Consider the following 19,792-nt stretch of genomic DNA (forward strand, 5'->3'; position numbering starts at 1 on the left):
CCTACTCCACATCAGGATCTGGCTCATAAAAGGCACTTACAAATGTTGAAAGTATGCACTCTGCATTTAACTCCTTTATAGCATTTGTTGCTTCGCATTGAAATTATTTTTTTTTATTGCTCAGGTGTCCCCACTGAGAGTATAGATTCTATGCTATGCTTTACATAATACAGAGATCCTATTTGGAGTATCTAGCATAGGAATTTAATAAATGTTGATTTTAGGAAAGACTTCAAGTTTAACTTTCAGTCTCCTTCTTTGGCTTCTCTTCTCTGTCTCTCACCACTTTCTTCTCAGAGGCATCTTCTACCTGGGTCACCAGTCTTTAGCACATTTCAGCAATGTGATAGTGCCCTGGTAGACTTGCCTCAGCCTAGAATATGGGGACCAAACTCCTGGATTTAGTTTATCCAAAACAGAAACATGAAGATCGCAAATAAGATAATGTTGTTGAAGGTTTTTCATGACCTGTATGACTTAAGGTTGTGAGTCAGGACTGAATGACTTATTTCTAAAGGGCTAATTAATGGGAGGGCAAAATAAGTGATTCTTCTGTTTTCTGTTCACATTTTATTATGTATTTAGCTTCTCAGATATGGAGACACCCTACCTTGTGTCACAGCAAAGAAGGAATCATTTCCCCACTGACAACACTACCTTCTGAAGCTCTACAGACAGAAGCTATTAAATTATTTAAGGTAAAACTTTATATGGGTTTATATGTTGAAAATTTTGTTGGAAAAAATAAAAGTAAATAATTTAGGTTATAAAGTTTCACTCTCTCCCCAAAAATTCAAAATGTGAACATCATCATTGTTTTTGTTATTAAGAAAACCCACTAAAATAAAATTAGGTGAATTTAATGTGCTTTCTGAGTGGAGATTTGGGATTTACTTAAATAAACTCTGAGTGGTTTGGAGAGTGTAAAACATTTAATATCAGAAGAATTATTTTCCTTTCAGCATCTCAAAAGGAGGGATTTCTCATATCATACCTACCTTAGTGTTGGAGGAGAGGTGTCAACATCCTCCTTCTTGTCTAGTGCTGTTCTCCAATCCACATTACTCAACAGCTATTAGAAATCCCTGATCACTTGGAACTTACCATTCCATTATATCACTCTTTATCCCCTCATCTCTGTCATCAGTCATTTTCTGGTAACTCTTCAAATTTCGTTAAGGATTTTGGCTCCCAATTCACACTCTTTCTTTCAACCTCAACTTTTGCCATTATGTTGAATGATTTTATTATCACTTCACTCACCAGTGCCATGGTCTTAAGATTCCTGACCTTCTTAATGTCAGTAAGCTTCACCTGTAGTCAGCTTCACCTTCCCATTCTCCATGTCCTCATCCTGACCTTATACCTTATACCACCTCTAAAAACTTATGTTCAAATATCTCATTCTATAACCATAATCTCTTAGCCTTCGAGTTTCCTTATTTTCTTATTCTTCCATTTTTCATCCTAAAACCCTTGTTTTGAGCCATTTATTTTCTTTGGGATCAAGAGAAAGCATGGTAATTGTCTCTTGGCTTTAATTCCCTCTTTATCCAGTCTAGATGGCTTTCATTAATACTCAGTTCCTTGGGACCCATAATTCTGTGCATTCTTCAGCCAAACCCCAACATAAAGCAATGCTGCTCTCTTGTCCATTTCCATATTGATCAGATGCACACAGCTAGAGAACATCAAGCAAACATGTGTGGACTAGAGCCAATATAAATCCATGGTCTTCATTACTCAGGGCTGACTCCTCTTCTTTTGCTTGTCTTTGGTCACACACACACACACCCCAAACTCCCTATTCAATAATTTTCTCTATAACCAGTTTACCTTCTATTTCATTGAAAAAACTAGAGAGCAGCAGACATGAATACCTCAAATCTCTCTTCCCAACATACATTCTTTAATTTATTTTCTTTTTCTTCCTTTCTTCCAGTTTCAGAATCTTATGTACCTTCTGTGGATTCAGGTCTTGACTCCATATCAGGACCATTTTGCCCTAGTTTCTGAGTTTCAATTTTTGTCTTTCTTTGGCGTCTTCTTACCTACATTCCTCCCATCTTAAAAAAATCATCTGTTTATTAGATAATGTAAATCATTATTAATTTGGGGGTATGATATGGTGGCTATAGAAAAAACCTGTAGCACTTGGAGATCCATACTGAAGTATTTATTGACAAAATAACACAATGTACGTTAAAATATTCCAGAAAAAAAGTGGAAGAGAGTTTAAATTAAACAAGTTGGCAATATGCTAATGATTGTTGACACTGGGTAATGGGTATATGTGTAATGTTACACATTACACTGTGTAACTGTCATTACACTGTTCTCTTCATTTTTGCTCATTTTAAAAATTGCTGTAATAAACATTTTTTAAAAATCCTCCTGTAGAATACACAAATACCCCAACCAAGAAAGATTCCATACAGATATGTTGGAAAATCTGGCTGAAGGAATGAACGTTATGACAAAGTATAAATGGCCCAAATTGAATGGAAAATGAAATTTAAATAGGGGAATTGGTCTATCTCTATAAGAATAAATCATTTCAATCCTGTGTCCCAAAGCATAGAAAAGGAATGAAATTTCCCCAATTCTGTTTTTTTCCTTTACTTTTTATTTTGGGAAGTTTCAAACCCATGTAACAGTAGAGAAAATATGAGGTCAAGGTGCTTGTGACCCACTCTACAGGTGTCAGCACATGGCTGGTTTTATTTATTTTTATTTTTTATTTTTTTTCCTGTTGTTGCTTTTTCTTTTTTTTTAATAATAAATTTATTTTTTATTGGTGTTCAATTTACCAACATACAGAATAACACCGAGTGCTCATCCTGTCAAGTGCCCCTCTCAGTGCCCGTCACCCATTCACCCCCAGCGCCCCCTCCTCCCCTTCCATCACCCCTAGTTCATTTCCCAGAGTTAGGAGTCTTTATGTTCTATCTCCCTTTCTGATATTTCCTACACATTTCCTCTCCCTTCCCTTTTATTCCCTTTCACTATTATTTATATTCCCCAAGTGAATGAGAACATACAATGTTTGTCCTTCTCCGATTGACTTACTTCACTCAGCATAATACCTTCCAGTTCCATCCACGTTGAAGCAAATGGTGGGTATTTGTCATTTCTAATGGCTGAGTAATATTCCATTGTATACATAAACCACATCTTCTTTATCCATTCATCTTTCGATGGACACCGAGGCTCCTTCCACAGTTTGGCTATTGTGGACATTGCTGATAGAAACATCGGGGTGCAGGTGTTCCAGCATTTCATTGCATCTGAATCTTTGGGGTAAATCCCCAACAGTGCAATTGCTGGGTTGTAGGGCAGGTCTATTTTTAACTCTTTGAGGAACCTCCACACAGTTTTCCAGAGTGGCTGCACCAGTTCACATTCCCACCAACAGTGTAAGAGGGTTCCCTTTTCTCCACATCCTCTCCAACATTTGTGGTTTCCTGCCTCGTTAATTTTCCCCATTCTCACTGGTGTGAGGTGGTATCTCATTGTGGTTTTGAATTGTATTTCCCTGATGGCAAGTGATGCAGAGCATTTTCTCATGTGCATGTTGGCCATGTCTATGTCTTCCTCTGTGAGATTTCTCTTCATGTCTTTTGACATGGCTGGTTTTATCTTCATCTCCCCACTCCCACTGCTCCCCAACACTGGATTACTCTGAAGCACTTCTCAGTCATCATATCACCTGATTCTTTTCGTGAACTGTTACTTTGATACTAAACCCCGTAAAAGATTGTACAAAACAGAGCATTTCATGCAAAAACTAATACGATCTTAGTAACAGAAACCAGCATCACTTTAAAAGAATACCAAGTCATGACTAAAAGAGACTTAACTCCAAGAAATCAAGGACGGCTAAATATTAAGGTGTCTATTACTTTTATATGTATCAGGTAGACGGTCATCTCCATAGATTGAAAAGGCATTTGACAAATTCAACATTCATAAAATAATGATAGATACTTCCTTAACACGATGAAATTTAATGGTAGAAATCTTTTTTTCATTGAGCATTTCATGTAATGCTTGGGTGCAATGCTTTACATTAGAGAGTAAATTTATTTGATTATATTCTGTTCTCAGAAGAGGTAAAGACTATCTTTTTTTTTTTTAATTTCATTTATTTATTCATGAGAGATACAGAAAGAGAGAGAGGCAGAGACACAGAGGGAGAAGCAGGCCCCATGCAGGGAGCCTGATGTGGGACTTGATCCCGGGTCTCCAGGATCACACCCTGGGCTGAAGGCGACGCTAAACCACTGAGCCACCAAGGCTGCCCAAGACTATCTTTTATATATAACAACACGGTAGTTAAAGCCAACCATTGGTGTTTATGAACACTTCCCTTTAAACTTTCTTATATAGATTATATTTAATCAGATTTTGAATGCATTTACTGTATCACTATGTGCTGTGTAGAGAACACAAGGATAAATAAGACAGAGGCACTGCTCATATGAAGTTTTTTTTTTAAAGATTTTATTTATTTATCCATGACAGACACACACACACACACACAGAGAGAGAGAGAGAGAGAGAGAGGGAGAGAGAGAGAGAGAGGCAGAAACACAGACAGAGGGAAAACTGGCTCCATGCAGGGAGCCCCACGTGGGACTTGATCCCAGGTCTCCAGGATCACGCCCCAGGCCAAAGGCAGCGCTAAACCACTGAGCCACCCAGGGATCCCCTCTCATATGAAGTTTATAGTCTGGTAGATGACAGATCATTCACGTTCTGTATACTTTTTAAATGAATGTATATTCCACTCTTGGTGGAGTGTTCTATAAATGCCCACTAGGTCATGTTGGTTGACTATTCAAGTTTTCTAAATCCTTAGTGATTTTCTGTCTCCTTGTTCTCTCAATTATTATGAGAAGAATATTGAAATCTCCAACTATATTTGTGCATTTGTCTATTTCTCCTTGCAATCCTATCAGATTTTGCTCTACACATTTGGAAGCTGTGTTATTAAGCACATAAGCAGTCAGGATTGTTATGTCCTGTAGCAGAACTGACCCCACTGTCATCATAATGACCCTCTCTGTCTCTTGCAGAATTGCTTGCTCTGAAATCTACTTTGTCTGATTTTAATGTTGCCATTCTGGATTTCTCTGGGTAGTGTTATCATAATATATCCTGTTCCATGCTTTTAAACAAAAACTGTTGCTATGAAGAGAATCAATATAATCCATGTAGAATAAATCTAATCGTATCTCCCCTTGAATATCTCTTTTCTGTTTTAATTCAGACATGCCAGCTTTTTATAAATGCAGCAGTGGACTCCCCTGCGATTGATTACCATATATCTCTAGCCCAGAGTGCTCTGCAAATCTGTCTGACACATCCTGAGCTACAAAATGAAATTTGCTGTCAGCTCATTAAACAGACAAGACGGAGACAGCCACAGAATCAACCAGGACCGCTGCAGGTGTATATTGACACATATACATGCAATTTAAAGTGATGTTGTTTTCCTCACTGTAAGCATGATACATATTCAATATAGGCATTTGAAAAATGCAAAAAGTATGAAAAGGAAAAAATAGCTATCAATATTTTGATGTATATTCTTTCCATTTATTTATATATTTGTACATTTCCATATAAATATGCATGTGTGTGTATTTATGCACACTCACTCTTTCCACATCACTTGAGCTGCAGTGTGCATACTACTTTTTTAAAAACTGTAGAACATAACATTTCCCCTGTATCCTTCAACATTCTTCAAAAACATGAATGGTGCATTAGTATCAATCACTACATATTTAGGTTCTTCCACTCATTTTTCTTTTCTTTTTTTTTTCTTTAAAGAGTTTGTTTAAAAAAAAATAAAAAATAAATAAATAAAATTAAAAAAAAAAGAGTTTGTTTATTCAGGAGAGCCACAGAGAGAGAGGCAGAGTCATAAGCACAGGGGGAAGCAGGCTCCCCAGAGTGAGCCTGATACAGGACTCAATCCCAAGACCCCAGGAACACGACCTGAGCCGAAGGCAGATGCTCAACCTCTGAGCCACCCAGGCATCCCCCAATCATTTTTCTTATACTAGATACCACTACAGTAGACATCTTTGAACTTAAACCCTGTGCACAAGCCCAGTGAATTTCTTTGAATCCATTTGTAGAATTTCTGTATATTTTCAACAATGTTCAGTGTAATTCTTTTAAACTCCTTCCAGATAAAGAGTGATAGTGATTTAGGATGCATTTCTTTATTAGTGTAGCTGAGTATATTTTCAGGTGGCTTTTGATCACTGATGTTTACCCTTCAATGAATGCCTGTTTTCATCTTTGCTTATACCTCTCTATTAACGGCAGGATGAAACCAGAAAGTTCTTACCCTAGCAAATAGTACTCTCAGGGGTCCAGGTTCCTGGTACTTGAAGCTTATACAGTTTAAGCTTATACTATTACTAACATGTTATTTTATTTTTTGTTAAAGTATATTACTTTCATACATTTTAAAAGAACATAGGATGATGTAAACACAGTCAATAGGGCCTTTCCCAGGTCTTGGAGGGCCCATGCACAAACGATGTTGGAAGCTTAAGCTTAACCTGCATTGAAGACCCTTCATAATCTAGCTTTAGGGGCCTCCTCTTTCTCCACTTAATTTTATGCATCCTGCATCCTGCATCCTGCATCCAGCATACACTGAAAGAATAAACATATCCCATTCTTCAAACAAACCATGCTGTTACATTGTCCTTCACCTTGCATCTGCTATTCTTCCTGTTACCTGGATCCCCTGTCTCTCTTCCCACCTGTCGACTTTACAGTTGGCCTAAGCAACACTCTCCTGTGAATTGTTCCCTGACACCCACAGCAGTTAGTTTATTCCCTCCATTTGGTTATACTTTAAAAAAAAGATTATAACATGATATTGCCCATGTTATATTGTAAATTATTGTTAAAATATATAAGGTCTTCTCCTAGGCCATAAATAACTCAAGAAGAGACAGTACATTTTTCTCTTCCTTTTTCATATAACATTTATAAAATGATTGAAGTTATACTTGCTTAATAGAAAATAAATAAAATAGAGAAGAGGATACAGAATGGAGCAAAGGAAAAACAAAAATTACATATAATCCCATTACATAGAGATAACCTCTGCTAATATTTTTATACTTGCCCCCTATTTTAGATATGTATATATGTGTACGTATGTGTAGGTAGATTGGTTTTGGTTTGGGGTATATGATTTTTTACTGTTTTTCAGTCTGCCTTTCCTCAAAGCTATTACTTCTATTTCAGAAAATGAGTAAATACATAAATGGACAAAAAGGGGAACAATGCCCCTCATATTTGAGAGGAATGTCAAAAAGGACTACCATAGCTACATGACCTTTGGCACCTCAGTGTAGACAATTGGGTGTATAACTCGATGAATGATGGAATGTGGAATGTTTTCCAATTTATGTATTATAAATACTTTAAGCAGATAATGTTTCTGGGAGAGAAGCATAAACAACCGGGGGTGGGGGGTCGGGAGGCAATAAAGGCCATCATCATCCCTTTCTTCAACCTGTCAGTCATACTGGTTCTTACTTGGACCTTCTGACTGCCAGGTGGTATCTAACCTGTGGTGCTTCTCTTTGCCCAGGGCTGGCAGCTCTTGGCTCTCTGTGTTGGGCTCTTCCTTCCCCATCATCCTTTCCTGTGGCTCCTCAGGCTCCACCTAAAGAGGAATGCAGATTCCAGGTGTGCAGAACACTAGCCAGCTGAACCGTTTATGTGGCTCTGAAAGTCGACAATAAGTCATAAGTATTTAGTAACCTGCCAGGTATATTTGCAGAAGAATGCGTGGAACAAATGTTGGTACGGGAAGCCTTTGGTTGTCCTTTATGTGAGGCTTGGAAAATATTTCCTTTGTTTGTGTTAGAACTCTTACAGAAGACTGCAATGAGAGCTTGAAAAACTGACAAAGAATATTTTTAAGTGAGAAGTCTTTGTACACTTCAGGGATGAGTGACTTAGCAATAGTGGGTGCTCATTTTTCTCTACATTGCTATTTTTCTCTACGTTGAGTTCTTTTATAGTGAAACTTCCCTGATGGTCTTCCCTCCTCTTATACTTGTGTGTATTTGAATTACTTCAGAATTTTTACCCCCTTTAAAAAAACATTGAAAATCTACCTGTCAGTATGGTTTTCTTACAGTGGGACCCAGGGCACCCAGCCAAGGGTTATCAGGATCATTCTGTGCAACAGGTTCATGTTACATGACTTAAATATACTCTGGCTCTAAAACAAAGGAAACAAACACAATGAAACAGAAAACAACTTGGAAATAGTAGGAAAATATCCTCCTGTTTGTACTATATTTTGGGAACTCTGTGACCAAAGTCATGTGATTTTACTTATTTATTTATTTATTTATTTATTTATTTATTTTTATTTTAAAGTAGTCTCTATCCCCAGTGTGGGGCTTGAACTCATGATCCTGAGATCAAGAGTCCTATGCGCTCCTAATGGAGCCAGCCAGGAACCTCAATGTCATGTGATTTTAGCTGTAGTCTCTGAAGAGCCCCTAGACAAAGGTTGGATGGCATTTTAAGATTTATTTATTTGAGAGAGAGAGAGAGAGAGGAAAGGCAGTAGGAGAGGGAGAGAGAGTCTTAAGCAGACTCTGTGCTGAGTGTAGAGTCCAATGTGGGGCTCAGTCTCACGACCCTGAGATCACAACCTGAGCCAAAACCAAGAGTTGGACGCTTAACTGACTGCACCACCCAGGCGCCCCAAAGGGTGGCATTTTAAAGATTTTATTTTTAAGTAATCTCTACACTCAACATGGGGCTCAAACCCACACCCCTGAGATCAAGCTCTACCAACTGAGCCAGCCAGGTGCCCCTAAAGGGTAACATTTTAAAGTTAGCCTAAAGTGCCTAGAAGGCACTTTATAATATAAACATATTTGGAGGTTTTATCAGTCTGCTTTTATAAAAATTATGTATAACAAATGAAGGCAAATAAGATCTCTCTCTAGCTTTTGCATTTATTTACTACAGCAGTTTTGTTTAATGCTCAAGATTTTTTAAGAAGTGCATGTTTCATAGGATAAAGAAGGAAAATACGTGTACTTTTTTTGTTTGAAGATAGGTTAGCAAGTCAAGCACTAACCTCCATGTTCCTCCAAAGAGAACTGTGCTAGATCATGTGTTTCCTGAGTTAGCCTATCCTATTTTTATACAATTATTTCCTTTGTATTTGTTAATAGAATTGCTGTCTATTGACTATATAATGACTGGCAACTTTAAGTTCATTTTGTGACTACAATAATACAATAAAGAGGAAGAAAGTTTGATTCAGTCAGCTGCAAAAGAAGCTAGAATTTGAGAAAAGTCATGGCAGTTTAATATTATCATTCAAATAGAAAAATTACTGTCAAAATTAGCATAATACATGGTAATGTACACCAACCTAATGTATTAGGTTGTCTTAAATTTATTCCTAGGCTTTATCTTAAGTTGTGTATTATAGGACAGAATTTGGAAAATATGCCATTTACTGCCAGCGATGTGTAGAAAGAACACAACAAAACGGAGATCGAGAAGCAAGACCCTCAAGAATGGAAATTCTTTCAACCCTTCTTCGAAACCCTTACCATCATTCTTTGCCTTTCAGTATCCCTGTGCACTTCATGAATGGGATATATCAGGTGGGTTACACTCTCTGCCCTGATGAAAGCATGCTTCCTTAACCTTGAATCCTTTGTGTAGCCTCTGTGGAATAGGGAAAGGAGACTGCCTGCCTACCTTTGTCAGCAGCTGGCAGTGATCATAAATGTACAAATATATCTTCTATCAGAACAGCTGCATTTTGAAACAGTTTTGCTAAGGATTCACACTGAAATCTGAATTGAGCCAAATAGGGGAGGAGTTTTACTGCCCTTTTAGTTCTGATGGAGAAAATAAAAAATACTCTGGTTGAGGCCTTTCTCAACCTGTGCGCTTGCTAAATGAGAAAATAAATACTGACAGTGGGTATGTACAGGTTTAAGTTTTTCAGTCTCCAAATCTCAGAGATTATCTGGGAAAACTCCTCCAGGCCCTTGTAGCTCTCAGATCTAGTTGTTCACTTATTAACTGAAGCAAACATGTTCCAAAGCTGGCATCTAAGCTTTGCAGCCATAGCTTTTTATCACAGAGTTCAGATATGTAACCACATATTAAAGAAACAAACATTATTTATTTTTATTTATTCATTTTTAATTGAAGTGCTGTTGACACACAATATTACACTACTTTCAGGTGCACAGCATGGTGATCCTACATTTTTATACATTGCAAAATAATCACAAAGATAAGTCTAGTTATCATTTGTCACCATACAAAGTGATTACAAGATTATTGACTGCATCCCCTATGCTCTGCTTTACAGAGCATCCTTCACTCCCGCAATGCAATTTTTTTTTTCAAATCATTGCTCTTTATTCAAAATAAATAAGCCCTCTTACTTACAGCAAAGTATGAAAGCAAACTTCTATCCTGCTGGCCTCCAAGACAGAAACCACATTCAAATAATATGTTCATTTACAAAAAAGCCTATAGATTATCAAAACTGAAATTTAGGACATCCCTATGACTGTTTAAGTGCATTTCTGGTTTACTTTCTTCTATTAGCTTAAAGTTTGAATATTGTACTGTAGATCTTGGTTTGCTTTTAATAGGTAGGCATGATATCTCTGCAAGATGTTTATGGCCGTCAAATGATCTTTGTATTTTGAATTCATGTCTGTTGGCTGAAGCCAAGATTTCTGAATTCTTACAGCAACCTAGCAATTAAGATGACACTAATTTTCTCTGGTGGAGCTTTGGTATGGGGGGAGGTAAAGCACCTAGATAAATATATGTTATCATTAATCATGCATCAAATATGCCCTGTCTCTGCCCTGAAATCGTTCTTGAAATTTAAGTTTGAAATGTACATTTTTTTAATTAAAAGAACAACTTCGTTATTTCTGCTTAGGTAGTTGGATTTGATGCATCTACCACAGTGGAAGAATTTTTGAACACTCTGAACCAGGATACAGGAATGAGGAAGCCAACACAGTCCGGCTTTGCATTATTCACCGATGATCCTTCTGGCAAGGATTTAGAGCATTGTCTTCAAGGAAACATTAAGGTGAAGCCAACTCCTTTTAAGAAGGCAGACCCAACAAACAGTAAAGCAGCTACTTTTTGCTATTTGCAAAAAACTCAGTTCAAGAGGTTTCACAAATTTTGAGTAATCTAGTCTGCACAACAAAAAAAAATTGTTGAGGTCATAGAATTCTCAAACACAATCTACACATACCATGCTCCATGTTGCGACAGGAGAAAGATTGATAATAGCATTAATACCCTAACTACTAGGCTAAAAGAGAAGAGGTATAGAAACTCTAGTAAAATAGCTTTTTATTATATTCACTCACTAGGCAGTATTTACTTACCCATTATAGGAGCTGGGCTGGCCCTTGTAGGGAATGCAGAGAAAGACCACAAGTAGTCCCTGTCCACAGTCAATTTGTAATCTACCTGGGGAAGAACAGCCGTATACACTGATAAATTTAAGCCAGAATTGTGTTAAATGATTTAATCGTCCTATGAGTGTTCCACAGATGGAGAGATTAAGTTCAGTTGGAAAACGGACTTCCAAGGACGTGTAGGAAAATGGACCTGTGGAAATAAAGAGGGAATTGTAAACATAAGGAAAATCATGAGCAAAGGTGGAAATTTGGAAGATTTTTAAAAAATCTTTTCTAGGTCATAGTAAATGACTTTAATAAAGTTAGCATCTAGCAATGATAACGATTAGGACTATAAGAATACAGAACCATAGGAACCTTAACAGGAAAGGCCCTCTTATTTTGCAGATGAGGAAGCTGTAGAGCAGAAAACAACTTCCACCAAATCACACAACTAAAACTAGATCAGGACCATTTTCTTACTTGTTGTGGCCCTTGACTGCTCTTGGGAATCAGCACCTTGTTGTGGTGTGAAGGTATTTCTGTGATTTGAAGATAACAGACTTGGGGCAGAATAGAAGAAATAGGATCTTAGTAATAGATCCCACAAGTTTAGAGGACATGAAATGTCAGTACTTTCCTCGAACTACCAAAGTCTTGCAGCTCGGCCTGTTAGCACTCAAAGGGGTTCTACAGAACCCTGTTGAAACTCATACATAGTTCATTAGGAATGTTGTTTAGTAGGTGCTACCCACCTCCCTGCCTGCTCCCCATCCCCCACCCCTAGCCACCTGCATGTGTGGCTGCATCTTGAGAAACCTAGATAAAGGAATGTCTTTTTCTCCTTAGCTCCAGGTATATCCTATTCAGTTCAGCACATTCAAATGTAAATTTTTGAGACACATATTCCTAGAGCACTGTTGTTAATAATTAATCAAGAAGATAAGCTAGTCTTTTTGGTTGACTTGAGCTGAGTAAACGTTAGGGGCTTTGCTGAATAACTGCTTCCCACATATTTTTGAAAACTTTTATTTATAATTCTCTGGATGACCTGTTAAAAAAACAAGCAAACGTTTATTTGATTCCTGAGGGATTTTTATTCTTTCCCAATCAAAGCATCTTAAGATTATATTTCAAGTTTCTTTGAGATAACTTTGGTTATTCCAGTCTTTATAAACTCAGAAGGTGGAAAAGTTGCTTCTTTAGTGATTAAATTATGAAAAAATTCCTGGAATCTTCTTATTTCCAGTCTCATGCAGTCTTTCATTAAGATTCCTTTTTTGAGTAAAAAATTCATGGCCACAGCCCAAAGTTAATGGATGTCTGAGGGGATAAGTAAACCAAAGAGCAATTTATAACTAAATGGAAAACCAGAAGTGCACAGAAGCTTAAAACAAAAGGCTTCAGTCCATTTGGTTTGATGATGTTAATTTCATGGACCGTTTCAGTTTGCAGACATGCTTGTCTTCAAAAAATGCTGATTTGAGAACTGCTATAAATCTCCATTTCTTACTTGCCTCCTAGATATGTGACATCATTTCTAAGTGGGAGCAGGCCTCCAAAGAACAGCAACCTGGGAAATGGGAAGGTACGAGAACTGTTCGTCTAACTTACAAAAACAGGTGTGTAATGCCGTATCTAAACGCCAAAGTGTGTACCATTATGCTCATATCATGTGCCAACAGTTTCCTAGTGAAAGCTATGCTGATTGCAATATTTATTTGTTTGTTTTTCTGTAAGAGGAAACTACTTCACTAAGAAGAAACTGTCACATAAAATTTTGTTTCTAGCTCTAGTCATGGCTATATTTTATAAAGATATGCATTTGGATAAAGATCAGGAAAAAACTATAAGAAAGAATAGCTGCTCTCTTAAGGTGGTCACTACAAGCATGAATTTTTTTCACTTTCAAAAATTTCTTTAGCATTACATTTTTTATAAAGACTAAATAAATACTTAAATATCCTATTGAAAGATAAATAGTAAGAAGAAATATTTCTGGGGGCGCCTGGCTGGCTCAGTCTGAAGAGCATGTAACTCTTGATCTCAGAGTTGGAGTTTGAGCCCCATCCTAGGCACAGAGATTACTTAAATAAACAAAACTGAAAAGGAAAAAAGAAAAAGAAGAAATTGTTCTGTTTACTCATGTCTTTTAGAAGTTACATACTCATTTATTCTCTTTTCATATTCTCTTTTTTTCTCTCTCTAATTATTGAGCTTCAACTATGAGCTAGCTAGGTACTCTGGATAAAATGGTAATGAAAGCAAACAAAAAGTCCCTGATCTTTTGAATCTATAGGCTAGTGACGAAGACTATTGTTAATCATAAAATAGTTCTAATGAATACATAATTACACATTAAGTTCTCTGAAAGAGAGGAGTTTGGTTCTGTAAGAGCATATAGGCAGCAGCCTGACCTAGACTAGAGGGAGGCATCGAGAAGCTTCTTTGAGGGAGTGAGGCTTATGCCTGGGTGAGAAGGGGCCAGAAGGGGGCTGGAAGTGGCACCATGGAAATGGGTAGAAAAGGATGTTCCGAAGTCTGTAAAGAGAAGCTGCTCAGAGGGTTTCAGGAATTAGGAAAAAGCCAGTGGGCCTGGAGCACATATCTTCCCAACAGATACATTTTTAATATACTTTGGCATATGATCAGAAACCAGATTTTCTTTGTTTCTTTCTTTTTTTTTTTTTCCTGAATACCTTCTTTTCTTCCATGTATTAGCAGAAGGTAGTACTTAGTAAACAGTGTTCACTGACCAGGTGACACTAATTGTACAAAAAAAAATAGAGTATTTTGCTGATTTTATGTGGCTCTTTTACTACATAAAATAAGGAATCTAAAATATCAGACTAGAGAATTACTGGTAGAATTACTGATTTAATAGTTACTTCCTTCAGAAGCCAACTTTTGTTTTTTTGTTTTGTTTTGTTTTTTAAAGATTTTGTTTATTCATGAGAGACAGAGAGAGAGAGAGAAAGAGGCAGAGACACAGGCAGAGGGAGAAGCAGGCTCCACTCAGGGAGCCTAATGTGGGACTCGATCCTGGGTCTCCAGGATCAGGCCCTAGGCTGACGGCAGCGCTAAACCGCTGAGCCACCCGGGCTGCCCCAGAGGCCAACTTTTGGAAGACGTTCATAGGCCTAAAATTGGAGTGTAAGAAGTAAAGATACTATATAACATAAAGAATATGATTGCCTTTGATCCAGTTAGGGATTTCTTTTTCTAACGATCTGTCCCACAGAAATACCCACAAATGTGAATTCTCATTCCAGTACATCCCAGATCTTCACATGTTTAGTAATAAGGGAACAGTTAAATAAATATGGTGCATTCATATTGTGGACTCCTCTTATACAGACAGCTGCTAAAGGCCACCCACTATTTGAAAGGATTCCTTTGATCTGAATAAATTATAATTGTGAGCCATTGGAGCTTCTCTCTTCAGGGGCTCATGAACTATGGTGATTTGCAAGAATTCTGAGTAATGATTGTTAAGCTTTGGTGTCTAAGGTTTTAAAATTGCTTCCTGGAGACACGCAGGATTTCTTAGATCCTGGAAATCTAATAGAATCTACTCCTGGAAGAACCTATTTACACTGATGGCAGCCTTTATCTGTGGTCCTTTGGTGACTGGCAAGAATAGCAGGCTGGACCTTTCAGATGATTTGGTGTTAGTTCTGTGATTGCTGGAGCAGTGGTTCCCAAAGTGTGGGCCCTGGACCTGCAGCTTCAGGATCCCATGGAGACACGTTAGAAATGCAAATTAGGGGCACAGGGTGGCTCAGTCTTGGTTTTGGCTCAAGTCATGATCTCAAGTCATGGGATTGAGCCCTGCTAGCGCTCTGTGCTCAGCGTGGAGCCTGCTTGTGCCTCTCCCTCTGCTCTTCCTCTGCTTTCCCTCTCTATCTCTAAAATCAATCAATCAGTCAACCAATCTTTTAAAAAAAAATGCAAGTTATTAGGCCCCACTTCAGACCTACTGAGTCAAACAGAATCTCTGGACATAACAGTTCTCCAGGTGATTCTTATGTGTGCTGACTTTGAGAAGCACTGATCTGGAGATCCCCATTGCTGCTCTGTCTCTTAATCTTACTTTTGGTAGAAGAAAGCCAGCTCTTGGACCTGACCTGCTATATATCTTTATGGAGAGAGGTTCAGGAATTCTGGCTTGGTTTTGTTGGAACTAAATGGAATTATTTCCATGTCTAAGACGATCCCTAATAGTGCATACCTTATGAATGCTTTTATACATGCTAATTCTGTCTGTGATGGCTATGGTTGGAACCCAGATTAAACTTGGGTGAAACGGAGAAAGGTAGTCTGAACCACAGATAAGAATAATACTCCAAGTCTAGCAAAAGCCACTAGAAAGGACAAAGAGAGTTTTGAGTAACACAGAATAAAGATGGCCTTGTCAGAAAAAGAAAAAAAGCCTCACAGCAGTATCTTTAACATCAGAAAAAAAAAAAAAAAAAAAACCTCAACCAAAAGGTTTAATTTTTAACAGAAGTCTGAAATGTCTGGATAGCCACAGCTATGAGAAAGTACTGCGTTTCTAAATACAGTTGAGCTTCGCACGTGTATATAAATAGCTTAGACAATGAGCCCTAATTTCCAGTGACACAGGAGAGGAACTGGCTGTGACCTATCATGCGTCCAAGGATTTGATTTTTTATCTGTCAGGCAACACCATAGTAAGTAAAACTGGATGCCAGCTTTCTATCCTGGAATTTGTATTTATGTTTAATAAGTTAATGGAATTTCAATTATGTAGATTTGGAGGTTAAAGGTCTAATTAATAGCATTTGAACTTGTTCTCATAGGCAACCATTTGGAAACTAATGTTTAAGTTCTGTTTATGTGTAAGCTGCTTATTCAATTTGGTTTCTTATGTTTGAAACTGCAAAAGTCAAGACACGTTTTTAACAAAACAAAACTGGCAAGGGTCTTTCCCTGAAGAAGACTACTCTTCCTATCTCCCCACCACCACCACCAAGCATGAAATAAGAGATTATTTTCAGTAGTCCTTTGTAATCACTGTTTCTCTGGAGCATAGGCAAACATTGCCATCTCTGCCACCTTTAGCACCTCTATCTGTTGGCTCCTAAGCCAAGAAGCATCTTGACAGGTCATCTAGTTTATCCCATTTCTTCCAGCTGTGTTCACAGTAAAAAAGTTTCCAGAATGGACTTTTGGGGGACAGAAACAAGGTAGGTCTTTGGAGCTGCCCTTGGAGCCAGAGCTGTTATGTTCTCTCTTCTGTCACTTCTTGTTACAAACAATAAAGGCTGTTGATACTGTTAAAAAAAAAAAAAAATCCAGGATAAAGAGACTTGCGATTCTATAGACTTCTAGAGGAGGATCCTAATACTACTAATAGTAATAATAATAGCCAACATTTATTGACCACTTACCACACACCAGGCCCTGTGCTGAGCTCCTCCTATGCATCTTCTTTTTTTTTTTTTCTATGCATCTTCTGATATAATCCTAACAGCACCCTAGTGAGACAGGTGTTATTATTATCCTCATCTTACAGATGAGGACACTGCATCTTTAGACTGTTAAGTCACTTACCCAAGGCTGCAGAAGGGGACTTTTCGTCTTTTTGAGCAAATAATTCCTGTAGTTAGCAATTCTGACTACCATTCATGCAGTTACCCATTCATGCAGTAAACATCTGCTCAGTGTGTACCAATGCCAGGCCTTGTCAGAGCCCCGGGGATTTAGCGGTGAATAGAACTCCCCTACCCTTTAGAATCTTACAGTTTACAGGGAGAGACAGATGTGAAATCTTCACAGTGTAATTAATCCTGTAAGTACAGTAGAGCACAGTAGTGAAGAATAGAGGCTCTGGAGAGAAGCTGCCTGGGTCAGCATCCTGACTGTCCCACTCACTGTGTGGCCTTGAGCAAATTACTTAGCATCTCTGTGCCTCAGATACCTTCTACATGAAATGGAAACACAAACGGTATCTATTTCTAGTGTTTCTAAAGGACTAAGTGTCGGCAAATGTAAATCCAAATTAAAGCCAGCCACACAGTAAATGCCCACCCATATTAGCTCTTAACACGAATATGACATGTGTATGTACAAAGCGTACTGGGAATATGGAAGAAGGCTTTGCAGAGTGGTGCCTTCTGAGCAGATGACTTGAGGTGGTACCTGTAGGCAGCAGGCAAGGGCGGGGTGGTCACGACTGCCGTTCAGTAGTGTCATCAGTAGACCACAGTGGACAGAGAAGTGAAGAGAAGGTAAATGGAGAGTCAAGGAAGTAAGTGGACAAGAGGAAGAGAAAGATAACAGTAGGAAATACATGCTCCTAGGAATGAAATACAAAGCCAGTGGGAGATAAAGTGGCCCCCAGCAGTGCTGTACATTCAGAAGCAGAACTGGTCCTCATAGTGATGACAGAGGTGGACATTTGCAAATACCCCTGCTGTCTGCCCCTGGCCCTGCCTGGGGACAGAAGCCTACGTCCTGGGCAGCCCGGGTGGCTCAGCGGTTTAGCGCTGCCTTCAGCCCAGGGTGTGATCCTGGAGACCCGGGATTGAGCCCCACGTCGGGCTCCCTGTGCAGAGCCTGCTTCTCCCTCTGCCTCTCTCTCTCTCTGTCTCCTCTCTGTGTTTCTCATGAGTAAATAAATAAAATCTTAAAAAAAAAAAAAAGCCACTTCCTCTGCTGCAGATCTCTTTAGAACTGAGGAGTGCCTAGAAGCTCATCATATCTGAGACACCCATATCACATTCCCCTGGCACCTTGTCTGTTAAAGACTGTGAATTTGAGTTTCTGATCCCTGTGATCATTTTTGTGACTCTTTGGTTCCTCTCCACATTCTCTCCAAGTCTGGTTGTTGGAGCCCAAACTGTTTCATCAGGGGCTTGAGTCAACGATTCTGCATGTTGTCTTCCTATATGCGTGTCCAGGATGGTTTTTCTCTTTTTGCTTAGAGAGCTTTATTTCCCCTTCCCAGGTTCCATCTTTGCAGCACTCTAGAAGGAATAGAAAATGCACTTTAGCTCTTCTTGCCTGCAGTGATTTGCACACTTGGTTCGGTTCTTTTATCTCCCCTCCTAACTATATTACCAATTCAAGCTTTTATTAAGAACCTTAGTTGAAAAAAAAAAAAAACCTTAGTTGAGAGTGTCTGAGTGGCTCAGTCGGTTAAATGTCTGCCTTCAGCTCAGGTCATGATCTCAGGGTCCTGGGCTCCAGCCCTGTGTTGAGCTCCCTGCTCAGCAGGGAGTCTGCTTCTCCCTTTCCCTCTACCCCTCCCCACTGCTCATTTTCTCTCTCTCTCTCTCTCTCTCAAATAAATAAAATCTTAAAAAAAAAAATCTTAGTTAAATCTCAGTGGATTAGAGTGACAAGTAAGACATAGTTCTTAACTTCAAGTGGAGAAATAAGCTATACCAGTAAGAGTGGGCTTTCATCTTAAACTTTATTCTCGTTGTTTTATATCATTCTGCTGATAGCATTTTGAATTTAGAATCTGTTTCTGTTGCCCAGCCATAGTCTTCTATGAGTTAACAATTTGTCATCAAGGAGTCACAGATGAGTAGGGCTTACGATTTGTTTTTTCTGGAGACCAAGCTTATTGACTGCCTGGCCAGTGATTCCGAAGTGTGGTGGTTAGAAGAATTATCAGAAGCATCAGAAGGAAGAGCTTTTCAGAGTACACCCAACATGCTTCCCTGAGATTCCGACCTACCACCCTCAGTCCCTGCCAACGGAGCTAATTTGTGTGAAAGATGTAACTGATGCCAGTGTGCCCTCTCCCATAAGTGTATAGGGACAAAAGGGGCTGAAAATCTACTTATAGCCAATTGGGCACACACCTAGCATATGCTGGCTGGACCTAAACCTCTCTTTTTCTGCCACCCTGTTGTCCTGCCAGTCTTAAAGTATGGCAAGGGGGCCCCTGGGTGGCTCAGTCGGTTAAGTGACGGGCCCTTGATTTCAACTCAGGTCATGATCTCTGGGTCATGAGACCCAGCCCTGCACTCAGGGGGTGTCTGCTTGAGGATTCTCTCCTTCTCTCTCTGCCCTCCACCCTGATCATGCTCGCTCGCTCTATCTCTCAAACAAATAAATAAATCTTTAAAGTATGGCAAGGTATTGCTTACCCACCCCACTGTCATAACATCTACAGCATTTACAGCACTCTGTGCCTGGTCGGGAGCCTGAAGTTGGAGCCCCCAGAGGTCTCCTGAATAAAGAAGCAGCATAGTGGATAAATAAAGAGGGTTACTGAATTGCTGAAGGCCTCCTAGGCAAACGAAAGATATCTCTTATTTCAATAAGTAATAATAACAACACAT

General features: G+C 38.8%; 1 protein-coding gene across 5 annotated transcripts in view; it reads left to right on the forward strand.

The window, feature by feature from the left end:
* The window catches only part of PLEKHH2 (pleckstrin homology, MyTH4 and FERM domain containing H2), a 112,486-nt gene that overhangs the window by 75,801 nt on the left and 16,893 nt on the right, over positions 1-19,792 (forward strand). For 3 of the 5 annotated variants that reach the window (XM_041755510.1, XM_041755507.1, XM_041755508.1), the window contains 6 exons: positions 586-698; positions 5,273-5,452; positions 7,631-7,728; positions 9,506-9,683; positions 10,994-11,149; positions 12,996-13,093. In XM_041755510.1, the coding sequence (XP_041611444.1) occupies positions 586-698; positions 5,273-5,452; positions 7,631-7,728; positions 9,506-9,683; positions 10,994-11,149; positions 12,996-13,093 (823 nt within the window). The remainder of the gene's footprint in view (positions 1-585; positions 699-5,272; positions 5,453-7,630; positions 7,729-9,505; positions 9,684-10,993; positions 11,150-12,995; positions 13,094-19,792) is intronic. The other 2 variants (XR_005987850.1, XM_041755509.1) reach the window with 2 other exon arrangements.

The sequence above is a fragment of the Vulpes lagopus genome, chromosome 5 (assembly GCF_018345385.1).
Source record: "Vulpes lagopus strain Blue_001 chromosome 5, ASM1834538v1, whole genome shotgun sequence".
Classification (NCBI taxonomy): Eukaryota; Metazoa; Chordata; class Mammalia; order Carnivora; family Canidae; genus Vulpes; species Vulpes lagopus.